Source organism: Poecilia reticulata, linkage group LG16 (genome assembly GCF_000633615.1).
Source record: "Poecilia reticulata strain Guanapo linkage group LG16, Guppy_female_1.0+MT, whole genome shotgun sequence".
Classification (NCBI taxonomy): domain Eukaryota; kingdom Metazoa; phylum Chordata; class Actinopteri; order Cyprinodontiformes; family Poeciliidae; genus Poecilia; species Poecilia reticulata.
In genome coordinates this window covers 29,230,528-29,244,766 of record NC_024346.1, presented here as the reverse complement: position 1 = coordinate 29,244,766, position 14,239 = coordinate 29,230,528, and the positions used below count along the sequence as shown (strand labels likewise).

General features: G+C 40.7%; 1 protein-coding gene across 2 annotated transcripts in view; it reads right to left on the bottom strand.

Moving 5' to 3' along the window:
* Window positions 1-14,239, bottom strand: part of rprd2b (regulation of nuclear pre-mRNA domain containing 2b) — a 26,401-nt gene that overhangs the window by 5,197 nt on the left and 6,965 nt on the right. Inside the window, exons 2-10 of one of the 2 annotated variants that reach the window (XR_535837.2) lie at window positions 11,718-11,847; window positions 11,398-11,579; window positions 10,849-10,937; window positions 10,615-10,741; window positions 8,216-8,391; window positions 7,199-7,484; window positions 6,711-6,962; window positions 5,437-5,604; window positions 3,353-5,349 (exon numbers count right to left, since the gene is read on the bottom strand). Coding sequence is in view for 1 of the 2 variants with exons in the window: in XM_008432737.2 (XP_008430959.1) it covers window positions 3,428-5,349; window positions 5,437-5,604; window positions 6,711-6,962; window positions 7,199-7,484; window positions 8,216-8,391; window positions 10,615-10,741; window positions 10,849-10,937; window positions 11,398-11,579; window positions 11,718-11,847 (3,332 nt within the window). In the remaining variant the exon portion in view is untranslated. Of the gene's footprint in view, window positions 1-86; window positions 5,350-5,436; window positions 5,605-6,710; window positions 6,963-7,198; window positions 7,485-8,215; window positions 8,392-10,614; window positions 10,742-10,848; window positions 10,938-11,397; window positions 11,580-11,717; window positions 11,848-14,239 lie in introns of those variants that run through there. The other variant, XM_008432737.2, reaches the window with a different exon arrangement.

Sequence of the window (14,239 nt, the reverse complement as noted above, 5' to 3'; positions counted from 1 at the left end):
CCTTGAGAGGTAGACTTGTATTCTCGTTAACAGCTGCTGCAGAATGTGTGCATGTTCATCACAAGAGAAAGGACTGGACACTCAAAGACCAGTGATATAGCATCATTGATGAGAACAGCAGTGAAACGTGTCAAATATATACAGACCATCAGCTTCGGTACATCTTCAGTCATTTTCAAACTCAACTTTTTAAATCAATATTTCTTGTGAAAGAAAAATACATTTACAAACACAAAAAAAGAAAAAAGTTCAACATGTTTGGTGTTTGCTTGCAGATGCCCAATAACTCCACGTAGTGTAATCACTGCAAACTAACGTCATCGCTAGCGTCGACTGCAGAGGCGACAACACAGGCAGATTTGTGAAAACTGTGATAACACTTACATTTTAAAACTCGATTATCACCAACGTCATGCAGAATGTGAAGCATTATTTAAACTTAATCTTCTAGCAGAGGAAACAACAGATTTGACAAAGGAGTTATGAGGGCTTGGAGGGAAACAATCTGCACCTTTCAGGTGAGCGAAAGAATGATCACATCTTGAAAACAATCGCTGGCCCCCTTTCGCACTAGCTGAGCTGAGAGGTGCAGAAATGCTCTGGGGGAAACAAAAAAAAACAGGAGCTTGAAGCAGGAAGATGAAATGAAAATGTTTAGATGCCGATTATTTCAAATATTTCTTCCTTCCCATCCCCAACTCCACTTTTATACTGATAACCAGAAAAATCCTTGCAAATGTATATTCTGGAGCATTGCAAAAAAATAAAAAATAAAAATGAAAGAGCAAAAAGCTTTAAAATACGTTCAGCTTTTGCTGCTGTAGCATAATCTTATACTGAAACATTAAGAATAACCCAGCCTTTATTTTTTTTTTAAGTTATTCTTTGAGACGTTTAAACAGTTGTTCTTTTAATTGATACTTTTGCCAAAATGCTGGTATACGTAATAATTTTTTATTAAACGTAACCGAAGCACTTTATTTGTTCTTAACATTTTTTTTTTTACTAAATCAGAGTGTATATGAATTCAATACCATACGTTTCTGTATTATGGGACATAATTAAGATGCAAGGGGTTCATTTGTTTTAGTAGCTGGACCTGGATCCATGTTTGTCTTGTACGGCAAGCCGGGTGGTACCAGCGATAACAGACAAGTAACCCCAAAGCTCACTGTAAGGAAACTTACAGTGAGCTTTGTAACACACCAGAATGAATATTTCATTCTGGTGTGTTGAACCTGGGACAGCATTGAAACATGCAGGATAGAGGATCGGGTAAGATCCCTCTCTCTGTAAACTCCATTGTTTTTAAATTGCTAACATAAATCTCTGTCTCATTAGAAAGTATTGACCGCATGGTTACAAGTATGTGTGCCCCTTTATTGTTTGCATATTTTGGTGTGAAAATAGTGTTAAATGTTATACTGAATAAATGTACTCAAATTAAATTTATATATATATATTTTGTTAAACTGACAGTATAGGATTAGGCTACAAAAAGATGCGTTCATTTAAAAATATTTTTAAATATCTTTTCTTGGGCTGCCCAAAACGTTGCATGCATCTGTATGCAGTTTATACAAAGCAATGCTTCCTGAAAAGCGGGAGGAAATGCAGCCCAACAGATAAAATGATTTAATTCAAAGAATAGGTTGCAACCAATTAAAAATACCCCCCTTTTCAATTTAAACTCTTGATTTTATTCAAGTAAAAACTAACGTCCCCATCCCTTTCTGCTACTCATAAATGAAACTTGAACAAAACACATGTTATGTCTGTGAAAGAAAATGCTAAATTATCCCAACACTTCTTCAGAGCAGTGATTTCAAAAGGAGAGGGCAAGAAAGTTATGCAAAACATTGCAGGAAAAAAAAATTCAAGGTTAAAGCTTATCCAAAGGCCTTGATCACAGTGAAGACGGGAAATAAAACAATCACTTGAGACATTTTTAGAAATAAAAGTTTGAAGAAAAAAAAAAAAGGTATATCAACTCAGTCACTCTTTATATTTACAAGCTTAGAAATGTACAGTAGGGAGGAATAGATAGATGCAAAAAGGTTTAGCAAGAGAAGAAGAATATTTACAGTAGATACTCTGGAAATCAGAACAAGCGTTAAATTCACCTGCGACAACAAACACCACTTCAAATGAAAAAAACTGTTTCAAATTTTCAGCGTACAGCTCTCACCACAACTATCGGTACTGCTGCTCAAGATGTGTAGAAAGCCTTGAAATGAGTTGCCATGGAGACGCCGTGACACTATTGCTGCAGTTTCCAAACAGCAAGCCATCTCCCTTACCATGCTCCTTACTGGGTATGCTGGCAAGACTGGCTTGGGTCCTTTTCCCCATTCCAGTTTTAAAAGTTACAATTATTTTTCTGACTGCAGGCAAAAGCTTACATGCCTTACATGGGATGTTTTCTTGTGTTCCCCATTTTGAAGATTGTCAAATCATAATTATAGCTCAAGGAAACTTGAAGTCATGTATTAAAAAGCAAAACATCAGTATATTTGCTGACATATTGGTAAATTTTCTTCAAATTTCAGTGAGATTTTGCAGCTGCAGTAGCATCACGGTTAAGATTTCTACACATCTTCATCAGAGGTGCTGCTAAGTGTGGAGGAAGCTGTAACATTCTTATATTTCTAAGAGATTAGTTTGGAATCGATGTGCTTTCATATCCGGGGAACATGTCTAAACATTTTAGAAAATGTGATAAATCCCAATGAAAGACTGAGAACTTTTTAAATGAAGCCAGATATATCGGGGTATTCATTTAGCTCAGCATAAAGAGTTAAAACAGTGCCAAGCAACAAGTCTGCATAAGACGAGTAAATGCTCTAGATAGCTTATTTTCTTCTATACATTGGGGAATAATTTTCTTAATCTTCAGAGAGATTTTATCCTCATCTTTATGCTAAGCTTCAAACCAAGTTGGCTGGTATGAGAGGTAATCTTTGTGTGTAAAGCTGAGCATAAGTGAGGTAATGCACAGACATCTTAAAATGCCAAGTTATTAATTTTAGGCTCCTCTTACGTCTTTCTTCTGACATCTCAGGTGAAGTAACCCCAGAATCACAGAGAAAGAAAAGTATTGTTTAATTTCTGCTTGAACTATCCGTTTTATTCTTGTGGTTATGCCATTCCAGGTAAAGCATCTAATGTGTGGAGAAATGGAAGAAAGCAGGTTATACAACACTCTGCACTACGTCACTGACAACCTCTGAGTACAGGGTGAAGTGAGCGGCCACTAAAGCCGACGCATCAAGACTTGATCAGCTATTTACACACGACCTAAGGTAGGTTTCCTTCAAGCTAAGTAACAGAGTAAAGATATCTGGGCTCATACCAGCAGGGCTAACACACACTGCACTGTTAGACGTGTGGCTTGCTCTTCTCATTCAGCTTGTCATAGTCGACTGCTTCAGTAGCGCGGGGGAAGGTAAGGCCTCTTCTGCGCATGGAAGGGACCGCCGCCGAATGGGGGTCCAGCTCGCTTCCCTCCATGAAACCCGCCCCTGGGGTGGTCTTGAGACAGGCTGCGGCCTCGCATCGGGGGTCTCTGCTGCATGGGAGTGGCGAGGATCGGGGGTCTGGACGTGGGCAAGTTGAGGAGGGGAACGGGGTTGGAGCCTGGGTTGTGGGGCGCAGCTGGAGGGCTGGGTGGGGGTTTGGAGAGAGAGGAGTCTCCTGCGGGGGAGTTAGGCGTGGAGGGAGAGGGCGTGGAGGATGTGGGGGAGGGGTGAGGTAAAACCAAAGGCTCCTTCACTCTGCCGAGTAAAGGTGGAGGAACGCCAGGCGCACCTGGACGGTGGAGAGGGGGGGTATGGCGAGGGATTAAAGGCTCTTTAACTGTGCCGGGACGGGGTAGTTTAGGGGGGTCGCCTAGCAACGATGACATGAGTGGTGGAGGGGTCACCTTCCTTCCTCTGGGCCCCATTCTGCCATGCTCTGCACCTTTGGGTCTTAGTGATGGAGGAAGAGGCAAGCTGTGGTCCAAAGGGACCAGCATCCCCCCCACCATAACGGAGTGGGGCAAAGAAGGGTGAGGCGGCGGAGGCGAGAGGCGGTGCATGGAAGGAGGTGGAGGCAGCCGAGGGATTGGGGGAACAGTGGCGAAAAAGGCGGCGGAAGGATGGAGATGAGGTTGGAGCATCGATGGAGGAGGAGTCTGCATGTTTTCAGGGTGGTACGGCATTGGGAACGGAGGCTGAGGAGGAGGGAGAGGAAGAGACGGAGGAGGGTGAAGGTGTGGGATGTGGTGTGGTGGAGGAGGAGGAAGAGGAAGAAGAAGCATGGATGGGTTCATGTCTTCAGCGCCTCCCTGGCCCATGCTGAGAGGAGGGGGTAGAACTTGGGGTGATGGAGGCTGACCCTCCAAGTATTCTTCCTCTTCGTACCACATCGAAGCCCCTGGCCGACTCCCAGCTCCTCCCCCTCGCCGAGAGCCTCGACCAATCACACGGATGCTCTCAACTGTCTTGATGCGCTCTCCGGCTGATGGTCGGTTTGAATACCCCAGAGTTTGGATCGGCGCTCCTTCGGTGTGGGGCGACACCAGTGTCTCGATGCGATGGTACTGACCTTCCTTTGCGTCTGCTAGCATCTCTTTCCCATTGTCCTTTTTTCCACTCAGACCCGCATCATCGGACCCGGTGCTCGCCTTCCGAGAGCCAGCAGAGGGTCTCCGCTCTGCCAAGGCTCTGCTGTTCCGACCCTTCAAGTCACCGCCAGGAGAAGACGACACCTGTTTTCTCATCAGGTCTTTGTCGTTTAACTTTGTGCCGCTCCTTTTTCCTGCACTGAATCTTGAGGAGGAGGAGCCAAGAAAGTCTCCGTTGTTGCTGCTTCCGGTTGGGGTGACTGCAGCATCCCAGGGATCATTGCGGTACGCTGTGGGTGAGAGGTTATGGCTTCCAGAGGAGCCCAGAGATTCTGGCATGCCTCCAGGAGTGTCCATGATTTCGTCCTGTGTCGGCGTGCCCGCTGCCTCGTCCCTCACCGGGGTGCCGTCGACGCCATCGGGACTTGCGTCGCCCAGCGCCAGGCTGAAGCCTGGATTACCCTGCAGGAAACTGTTGATCTTCGATTCTAGGCTGGGGGGAGAGGAAGAAGGAGCTGAGGTACGAGGAGGAGGTGGAGGAGGAGGTGGAGGAGAGAGCTGGCGCTCCTTCTCCCAGTCTCTGGCTCTTCCAGGTTCGTCTTGTTTGAGACTGTTCCCCAGAGGGGGCTTTGTCTTCGGGGTGGTTGGGGTTACCGGTGTTTTGACACTGGATGAGTCCGTGGAGGTTCGGTTGGAGGGAGCGGTGGAGGTATTAGTCACACTTTGAAGGAGAGATGACAAACCTGTTTTGAGATAATTAAAATACAAAAAAAGTGACATAAACTGTGCAGTAATATTCATGACCAATTAAAGAGAGAAGTGTGTGCAACCTGGTGTATTGGTTTTAGACAGAGCGTTTAGTATCCCTTCAGGGGTGATGTCAACACGTGACAGGATGCTGGCCAAAGCAGGACTTGGAGGCGTTCCTTTGGAGGCCGCTGACTGGGCGGTGGGGGTGGTGGGGGTCCCAGGAGACGGCCGAGGAGACTGAGTAGGTGCTGGAAGAACGGCAAGGACAGGAGAAAAATCAAAACCACAGTAAATATAAACCAAAGCGGGCAGTTTCCATTTATTTAATGGTCCGAGGGCTCATACATTTTTTCCCCCAGTTAAATTCAAGCACTTTTCAAGATAAATTTTCAAACTTTCCAGGGACAGTTTCAATTCAGGACAATATGATATAATTTTCTGTTATTAATGCATAGTGCAGCCAGACACTTGTCTTCAGACAGAAGAAAAAGAAAACACCAGGAACAAATCTGGTTCATTTGTTTTGTAAAATGTGATCAGCTGACATTGATTAAATAATGTCTAATCACATCTGGTATCCTTCAGAGAAGGATAGTAGAGAAGGCAGAAGGCTTCAGAGAAGCAACACGTTTTCAAACAAGAGGGAGTAGTTAGTAAAAATTATTTACTCTCCATATGAATGACTGTGTATATACATAAAACATTTATTTTTCAGAAATGCTGAAAATACTACCATCACAGATTTGTCTCCAAATTAGAAATCCTGTAAACTGGATGAACATGAGAATTAAAACATTCACCGTTTCTGATTGTTGATGTCCTGGTGAACTGCCGGCCAAGAAAGGTAAAATGTGATTATTCGCTATTTATGATAAAACTAAGAGCTGCCACTGCTTTAGTCTGTAAATCATAAGTTTTTCCTTTAACACACAACAGCAAAAAAAGCTTTAGACTTTCGCTTTAAAGCATAAATGTCGATAATCTTGTAAGTCCTGAATTATTTGCAGGATTAAAATAATCAGATAATCATTTCAAATCTAATAAAGTGGCCAGTGAGTGTGCATCTACAACTCTACTAGGATTTTTGTTGTGCATTTTTAGCTAAAAATAGCTAACTATTAGATTTTAACACATGATGGAGTTATAAGGAAGATGGTGAGAAGTGTTCTTGTAACCGGCCTGCAGCTCTGCATGTCCAGGCAGTCAGTTTGTAAGCTTAGCTAATTAAAAGCAGGAAAACCATCACTCCTAAAAACCTGCAAATTAAAAAAATATATGAAGAACATTTCTCAGTTATCAACCGTTAATTTTGTTTTTCTCCAATCATAAAGACCATGACCAACTCCAAACCCACCTGTGTTCTTCATGGCAGACGTGAGCGAGCTGAGAATGGAGCTGATCTTCCCCAGGTCCACCTTGGCCAGGTTCACTCCCAGGGGCGTGGTCTGCGTTGTTATAGCTTTAGCAGAGGTCGGAGTCACTGGGGTTGCTGTGGTAACAACAGATGGGCTGGGCTTGGGTGGTTTTGTTGGCGTGCTTTGAGGTTTTGACGCCGCGTCCGACTTCGTCTTGGAAACGGCCGCGGATGGCTGGTCTAACTTACCATCTGGGAGAGCAAAATAAAAATTAATTAAAATGTCCCAACTTAATACAATGCTGCAGCGTAGAGGAGCTTTATGCTTTGAAAAATTATTTATTTATTTATTTTTTTCAGGCTTTGTTTTCAACAACTTCTTCTATTTACTTATTGAGCTGAATCTTTTAAAAAAACTTGAGTTCTTGACTTCTGCATGGTAATTTGAGAGTTGTTTAATTGAGAATCGTGCACCTACGACAACTCACCCTGCGCAGCACCAGCGCATGCCTCCTCATCAGACATGTCCATGTCTTCCATGTCTCTGTTGTCGTTTTGGAGCTCTCCTTCGTCCATGGCCTTGCCATCCAGCTCCGGATCCACCTTGGCCCTGGCCGTCTCCATTTCCAGAAAAGGTGAGTCGGAGCCAGTGGGTGAAGGAGCATCTTCAGAGGGAGACGGGATGGGCGAGTCCTCAGGGCCGGAGAGAGACGCCTTGAGAGAATCCAGTTTCTTTTTGAGGCCGTTTACTCGGTTGGCAAAGGCATTGTACGCCTGAAGAGAAGTGGGGGATTCAACAAATAAATGGACAATAAATTAATAACAATATATATTGTGAGAGACACATGATCAATACCAATAGATAAAACATCTGATAGAATATTCAATATTTAAGATATTGAATATTAAACCTCTCATGGCCAGCTAAGCAAGGTGAGTAACATCAACCAACTCACTCACTCGCTCTCTGGTTACCTAGCAACAGCTATTTGAGTAACCTGTGGTTACCTAGCAACAACTTAAGTAACTTGCGCAGCAGCAGTTTAAAGTCTTGCCATTGTGCTTCATAACCGCTTAAAAATAAACAATGGAGTGAGGTGAAAACTGGATGGAGCAGAAAAGGTCTTGCTGCCAGTTTGCAGTATTTAAGATATTTAGCAAAAAAACTAATAATTATCAAAATCAACTGATATGAAATGCTTACACCATGATACGTTTGTCAGGCAAATTCTTCAATCCAAATTATATTAAACTTAATTTTGCTTCTCTAACTCTGTGTTAAAGCCGTTTAAGCTAATCATTCATGAACAAAGAGTCGCTTAAACATGTAGAATATTATGGAAACATTTTCTAATCTTGTTAAAAATACTTTTTTTCTTGTCTGAATGCAGTTGTCATACTTTCCAAAAGGTTAGCATGTAAATGTATCTGTCAAAATTCTAAAAAGAGCTTAAAAATACAAATACAAGCATCTTTATCATATTTTAAACACAAAACACACTTACATTTGCCACAATCTTGACCTCCTTGTATTGCATCTCATAGAAGATGTCTGCATTTCCCAATGCTTCCAGCAGGGGAGGTCCAGTTTTCAGCTCTTTCTCCAGGAAGCTGACAAACTCCTGCAGCTTCAGACTGCCATCTTCAAAGTCCTTAGCAAAATTGTTTCCTCCTGCTTTGTCTAAAGAGAGAGAAATTGGTAAAACAGAATAAAGTTATTTGAATTTTAAAAAATCTCAAATGCAATGAATTGGTGTATTTTTGTTAAGATTGAACTGCTGAAGAGGAATTAAGTGTTTTACAAATGAAAGGATGAAAAAAATATTGTTTTTTTTTTTTTTTGCACTAATGCAAAACTGAGTTTATGGCAAATTTCCTACAAAAACAGTCAGAAACTCTGGATTTAAGTTTAAGTCACCTCCCACCTTTGGGTGGCAGTATTTCTTTCTTACGCTACACCGCTACCCCAGCCTTGCCTGATGTCAAGTTACAGTCTAGGACCAATAGGGTGAGATACAAAAACTCAAATTTACCGTCACACATAATAAGCTCAAAAGACTGAGCAAAGTAGTATATCCCTCTGTTCTCCATGAAAGTGTATGGGGGTAATTATCGCAAAAATATAGCAAAGTTTCCTACAAATATTCCTTAAGTAGCACCACAAAATTAAATAAAGTAAAATAAATAAATAAATCCAAAATCCTGGAGGGACTGATAACCTATAATCAGAATAATTTTTTTGACAATCCTGTGCTCACAGACAAGGAATCTCCTCATTGATCCCTCTTTGCTCTCAATGAAAATGTGTTAAATATAAACATAGAAGAGGAGACATAAAAATATTTGTGAATGTGTGTATATGCAGTGTTTTTACAAAGGAGGAGGACATCGTTTAACAGGAACCTCCAGGTTTATCCATTTGAACGTTTTTCTGGTCAGGATGTTGGTACAATGGTTTCTTATTCTCAGGAAGTCGCCAACAGAAACGTTAAGAAGATAAACTAGAACTGTGCATTTTGTGCTTGGATGCATCTGTAGGTCTGTTTATTGTTTTGAATAAATAAAATTAATTTAAAAAGGCACATGAGCATCTCACAGATATTCTTAGCTGTAAATGTAAATGCCCAACTCGGAGCGAGTTCATTTCTCTGTGAAACTGATGAAAATCTGTTTTCATCAGCATTATTACTTATGATTAGTATATTATGATAAGTATATCCATAATTATTCATCCACTTGCTCTCATAGCAAAGCTTCATCATGTTCACAGGTAATGACAAATAATCATGTAGGTTTTCTACATGAAGGTGCACACTTGAAAAAACAACAACTTGTGTTTATTATGAGAGCACAAGATAACAGAACCACTTCTCTTTTTGCCAGTTTATCTGAATGTGTGTTTAGGTTCCTCTCCATTTCACTCACCGCACATCCATGAAGTGCAAACAGCTTCCAAAACGACAGCCTCGATCACACAGTGCATACGTTTTATACAACAGAAGACATGGTTCAAAAATACAATGACAGGTTAGGAAAACTTGGTGATCTAACCTCTCGCTCTGCCCCAGATAGATTTGTTTTAGTCATTATTCAGACAGTAATTAGCATATGGAAGTATTGACATTATCAATCAAGATAGTTGCTGGCGTAGGAGGCCTGGTTTTCTAAAAAATGTGTACGGTTTGTGCTCCTCCTCTGAGTGTTATCAAACTCTAAGGTCATACGCCGAGAGTTGGCTGCAGTCTCATGGCTTCATCCTCATCCCTCCGGCGAAGGCCATTCTTTCCACCCAAAAGTTCTCACTGGAGTACTTTTTCATTTTTCTATGATATTGTGTCCAATGTTTCCCACACTCAGGCCACCAGGCTTAGCATCGTTTATTTTAGTTTTTTTTTTTAAATCATTGCTTTTTTTTTAAGACTTTGTAGTTGGTGTTTAGGGTTTAATCTTCCAGTCTTCCAATAACCCTCAACTATCAAGTGATATTTTCAAATATCTTGTCAATTTTAAACATTTTTGTTTAAAATTGGTGGCCTGGTGGCAGTCATCCAACCACCAGGAGGTTTTCTGAGGGAAACCCTGAGTGTCAAGCTTATGGTGTCTCATTATTTCCTTCTCATGTCTTCCATTATACAAAAATGATAGAGAGTGGCATACCGTCTGCTCTGCAAGATTTTACCTCACAGTTTTTGTTGAGTCACAAAACAAACCTAATTTCATATCTGTCTGGAATATATTTGACAGTTAAATACAATGAAATCAATCCTACTGATAAACTTTTAAATCATCTTCACATGTTGTTAATAAACTAATGTCTTCAAAGTTTTATGATGTCAACTTTCCAGGCTGAGGATGACACTAGAAAAAGGAGGTTTGTGTTTTTAGGGAAATTATCAGACTCGACCTTTCAGCCTTTTGAAGGCCTCGGTGCTGAGGACATCCACCCTGAGCGTCTCCAGCTGCTTCTCTCTGACCTGCTCTTCAGCAGCAGCTTGCTTGTGTCTCGACAGCTGCTCGATAAGGGAGTGGGGCTTGAAAAGAGCCAGAGAGCAAAGATGAAAGGAGACAAGAGTTAATTTTGTTTTAGGCAAATTTTAGCAGCGCCATTTCAAAAGAGCAACAATGAAAGGAGGCTTACTGTAAACTCTGCAACAATCTTGGACTTCAGCGCAGCTTTATTGGGTGGAGTTTTAGTGCTGACGGCTTTGGTGGTGGTGCTGGTGGGAGCTGAAGAACAGAGACAACGTTAATGGAAAAAATGCAACCATTTTAATTAACAGTGGTGCTGGAGCATTTGTGAACCTCTATGTTTATTTTTCTGCATAAATGTGATTCAGAGGCGACGGCAAGAAAAAAAAATTAAGACACAAAACTTTTTCTGAGTAAAATGATCCAATTTATCCTCTACACCCCTTTGCAATAAATACTAACTCAAGTCTTTGTAAACTTTATATCTCATATCACTGGGGTTACGGATCACCAGCATTAGAATAGCTAAAATCCACAAATACTTGGGATCTTCGCTAAAAACGCTAATCACTGTCCATTTTAATATTCTAAGCCCCAAATATACCCTTAATATGCATGTATACATTAATATTTGCAGCTAAAACCATCTTTTCACTACTGTAGAAGCCAAAAAACTACTGGATTTGATCGACATTAAAGATTTAAAATAAAAGCTGACCATTATTTGATGGAGTCTCCTTTTCTTTCTGCTTTTCTTTCTCTTTTTCCTTCTGCTTTTCTCGCTCTTTTTCCTTCTTGTGCAGGCTGGCTTTGAACTGTGCAATCACTTCCTCGGGATACACATTCCTCTCCTCCCAAATGGAAAAGATCCTTTCGACCGATTTGCGGACTTTTCCATCTCTAACAGAGAAAAACACACACATTGTCTCGGTAAACATCAGGGTTGATGCACTTTTTTTGGTCACAGATCAAACTACTAAAACAATACGCAGGTTTAGCTGCGACAAAGCGCCGAGTAAACACAATGAAGCTACTCACTTGATGAGGAGGGCAGCATTGGGAAGTACATCGGAGAACGCCGAACGAAACACAATGGCGTTCTTTCTTTTGCAGTTTTGGATCACATCATTGGCAAGGTAGAAAAGATTCAAGCGATGATTGTGGTCGGCTACAACAGAAATGAATAGAGAGGTTGAAAGAGAGAAGGACAAAAAATAGCTGCAGTTTTATCCAGCTATGTTATATATTTATTATTTTTTAATTTTGTTTAGCTCTATGATGCATCCTCATCCATGGAACTACACAACTAATTGCTCATTTTCCCAGTCTGGTGTATTTTTCAGCTGCCTCTTCAACTCCCTTGGAAAAAATGAGATTTTTAATCTCAGTGGGGTTTTATCCTGGTAAAATAAAGGTTAAATAACTAAAAATAAAAGAGAATCGCTATTTAGAAGCAAAGCATTCTTGGAATTCATGCTTTACCCCAGTTTTCAATGAACACACATGCATATTTTAGAAAATATCCAAGACTGAAAAGAATCACAAAAATATAGGGAGGTAACATCGTCATCTTTAATGTAACAAATTTATTTGCTTTTAAACTACATTAAATCAATTCCAGATGCACAGTAAAATATTTGGTTGCTACTTTTGTGACAACAAAAATTGCAGGAAATACATTTGTTTCAACATAAATACACATACAGTTCAGACAAGCAAACTCTGTTGGTTATTCAGCAACGCAGCGCACACATTTTAACGAATTATTTTACCCAACACCTCACACATTTTTTGCACGATTCACCCAACGTCCTTGCCATGCAGGTGCATGATGTGCTGTTTTTCGAGGTGGCCAAGTTTACCATGTCTAGTGGATTTATGCTTTTTTTCTTTACCTTGTCTCTCTTTTTTTAAAACTGCAAAGTAAATTAATCCAACACCAAATAAAAATATCCAGTAACCCACCAAAGACTTATACTCATAACAATGCCCATTCATCTTCTAATTGGCAGAGATGGTGGACATCTTTGATCTCAACTCCTCAGATCACAGGTTACGTTCGCAAATTATTTATTTATTTTTGCGCGGCTCTTCTTACTACTAATCAAAGGAAGTCGACAGTATTGTAACAAGATCATAAGACAAAGAAAGCTAAGGATTAAGGTATTGGATGCTTGCTTCAGACGTTTTCTACGTCTGGTTTCTTCTGGTGCAGAATTATGATGCATGCCTCAAGTCACACACGAGACTTGACCGTTCTGACTGCAGATGCTTTACAAACTATCGGACATGCATCAGGTTTTAGGGGGGAAAACTTCAGAATTGACTGCCATGATAAAATTGATTATGGAAAAACAAACACAATTTGAATGTGTCACATTTGTCTGGTGTGTGAGCAAAGCCAAACATGAACAAGACAAAGTGACAGAAAATCCAAGGATCCCCAGTGAGAACATGATAATTTCACAAGCGAGGGTTTGCAGAGTCAAAGTAGACTCCAGTCCCTGAACATCGTTTGATTTCAAGTAAAAAAAAACAACAACAAATCCATTTAAATCCACGGCTACACTGAAACACATGAACAATATTCTAAGACTCAGAGTCATGTTTATCTTGAAATTATGAAAATACATCAATTTAAATTCTATACACACTGGAATTTAAGTGCTTTGAATAAGAAATGTATTACTTTGGGGATTTTGACATGTATTAGATGTACATGAGTTCTCTCCATGAATGTGATGTTTGTGACTAAATAATTAAAGGGGTCCGATTCCTCCGTGAATTTATCAGATTTACATAAAGCTGCACAAACAATCAACTGTCAATATCCATTTGTGCAACATGCTCCAATTGTAAAAGAGTGCAGGAATGCAATACCTGGAAACAAGTTGTACTTTAATGGCATGCGTATAATTACTGCAAGGAAATAAGACTTTTAGCCTGTTAAATGTACTTCCAATGGAAGAAAAAGAAAATATGGAACAACTGTAATCAATGGCACCACAAAAATATTCAGCAACAGAGCAGCAATAACTTGTTTTGCTGATATTATGCAGCCCTAGCTGCTGTTGTGAAGATTTGCATCATTTAATGTTAAACTTTCAAACCGTGGACAGGTTAAACTTTTTCTAAAAGCTTAATCAAGGGGATTAAGTTAATTAATGCAGTCATGTGTACAGCAAAGATACTTCAACATCAAATTAGGATGTGCACCACAAGACCACATAATCTTAAATAATGCTCCATATCTTTCATGTGCACGTCCAGGTATAAAAACTGTAGTGACAAGCAAACTGAAAAGACTAGAGGTGTGCCGATCGATCGGTCACCGATCATAATCGGCCGATTTTCGTGAAAAAGTGCATGATCGGTGATCATTGGYTCTTGTTGCYGATACCGATCACCTGCWTCTCWTTTYGCAGCCTGCCTGTGCAGCTGGTCTCCTCTTTCCTTCACACTGCGCAAACGCGCAGCAACAAATCCTAAGCGATGTGGAACTATAACGCACTGAGTGAATGGGGAAGTTTGCGTGTTGCGGCGGAAAATTGAAGCACGTC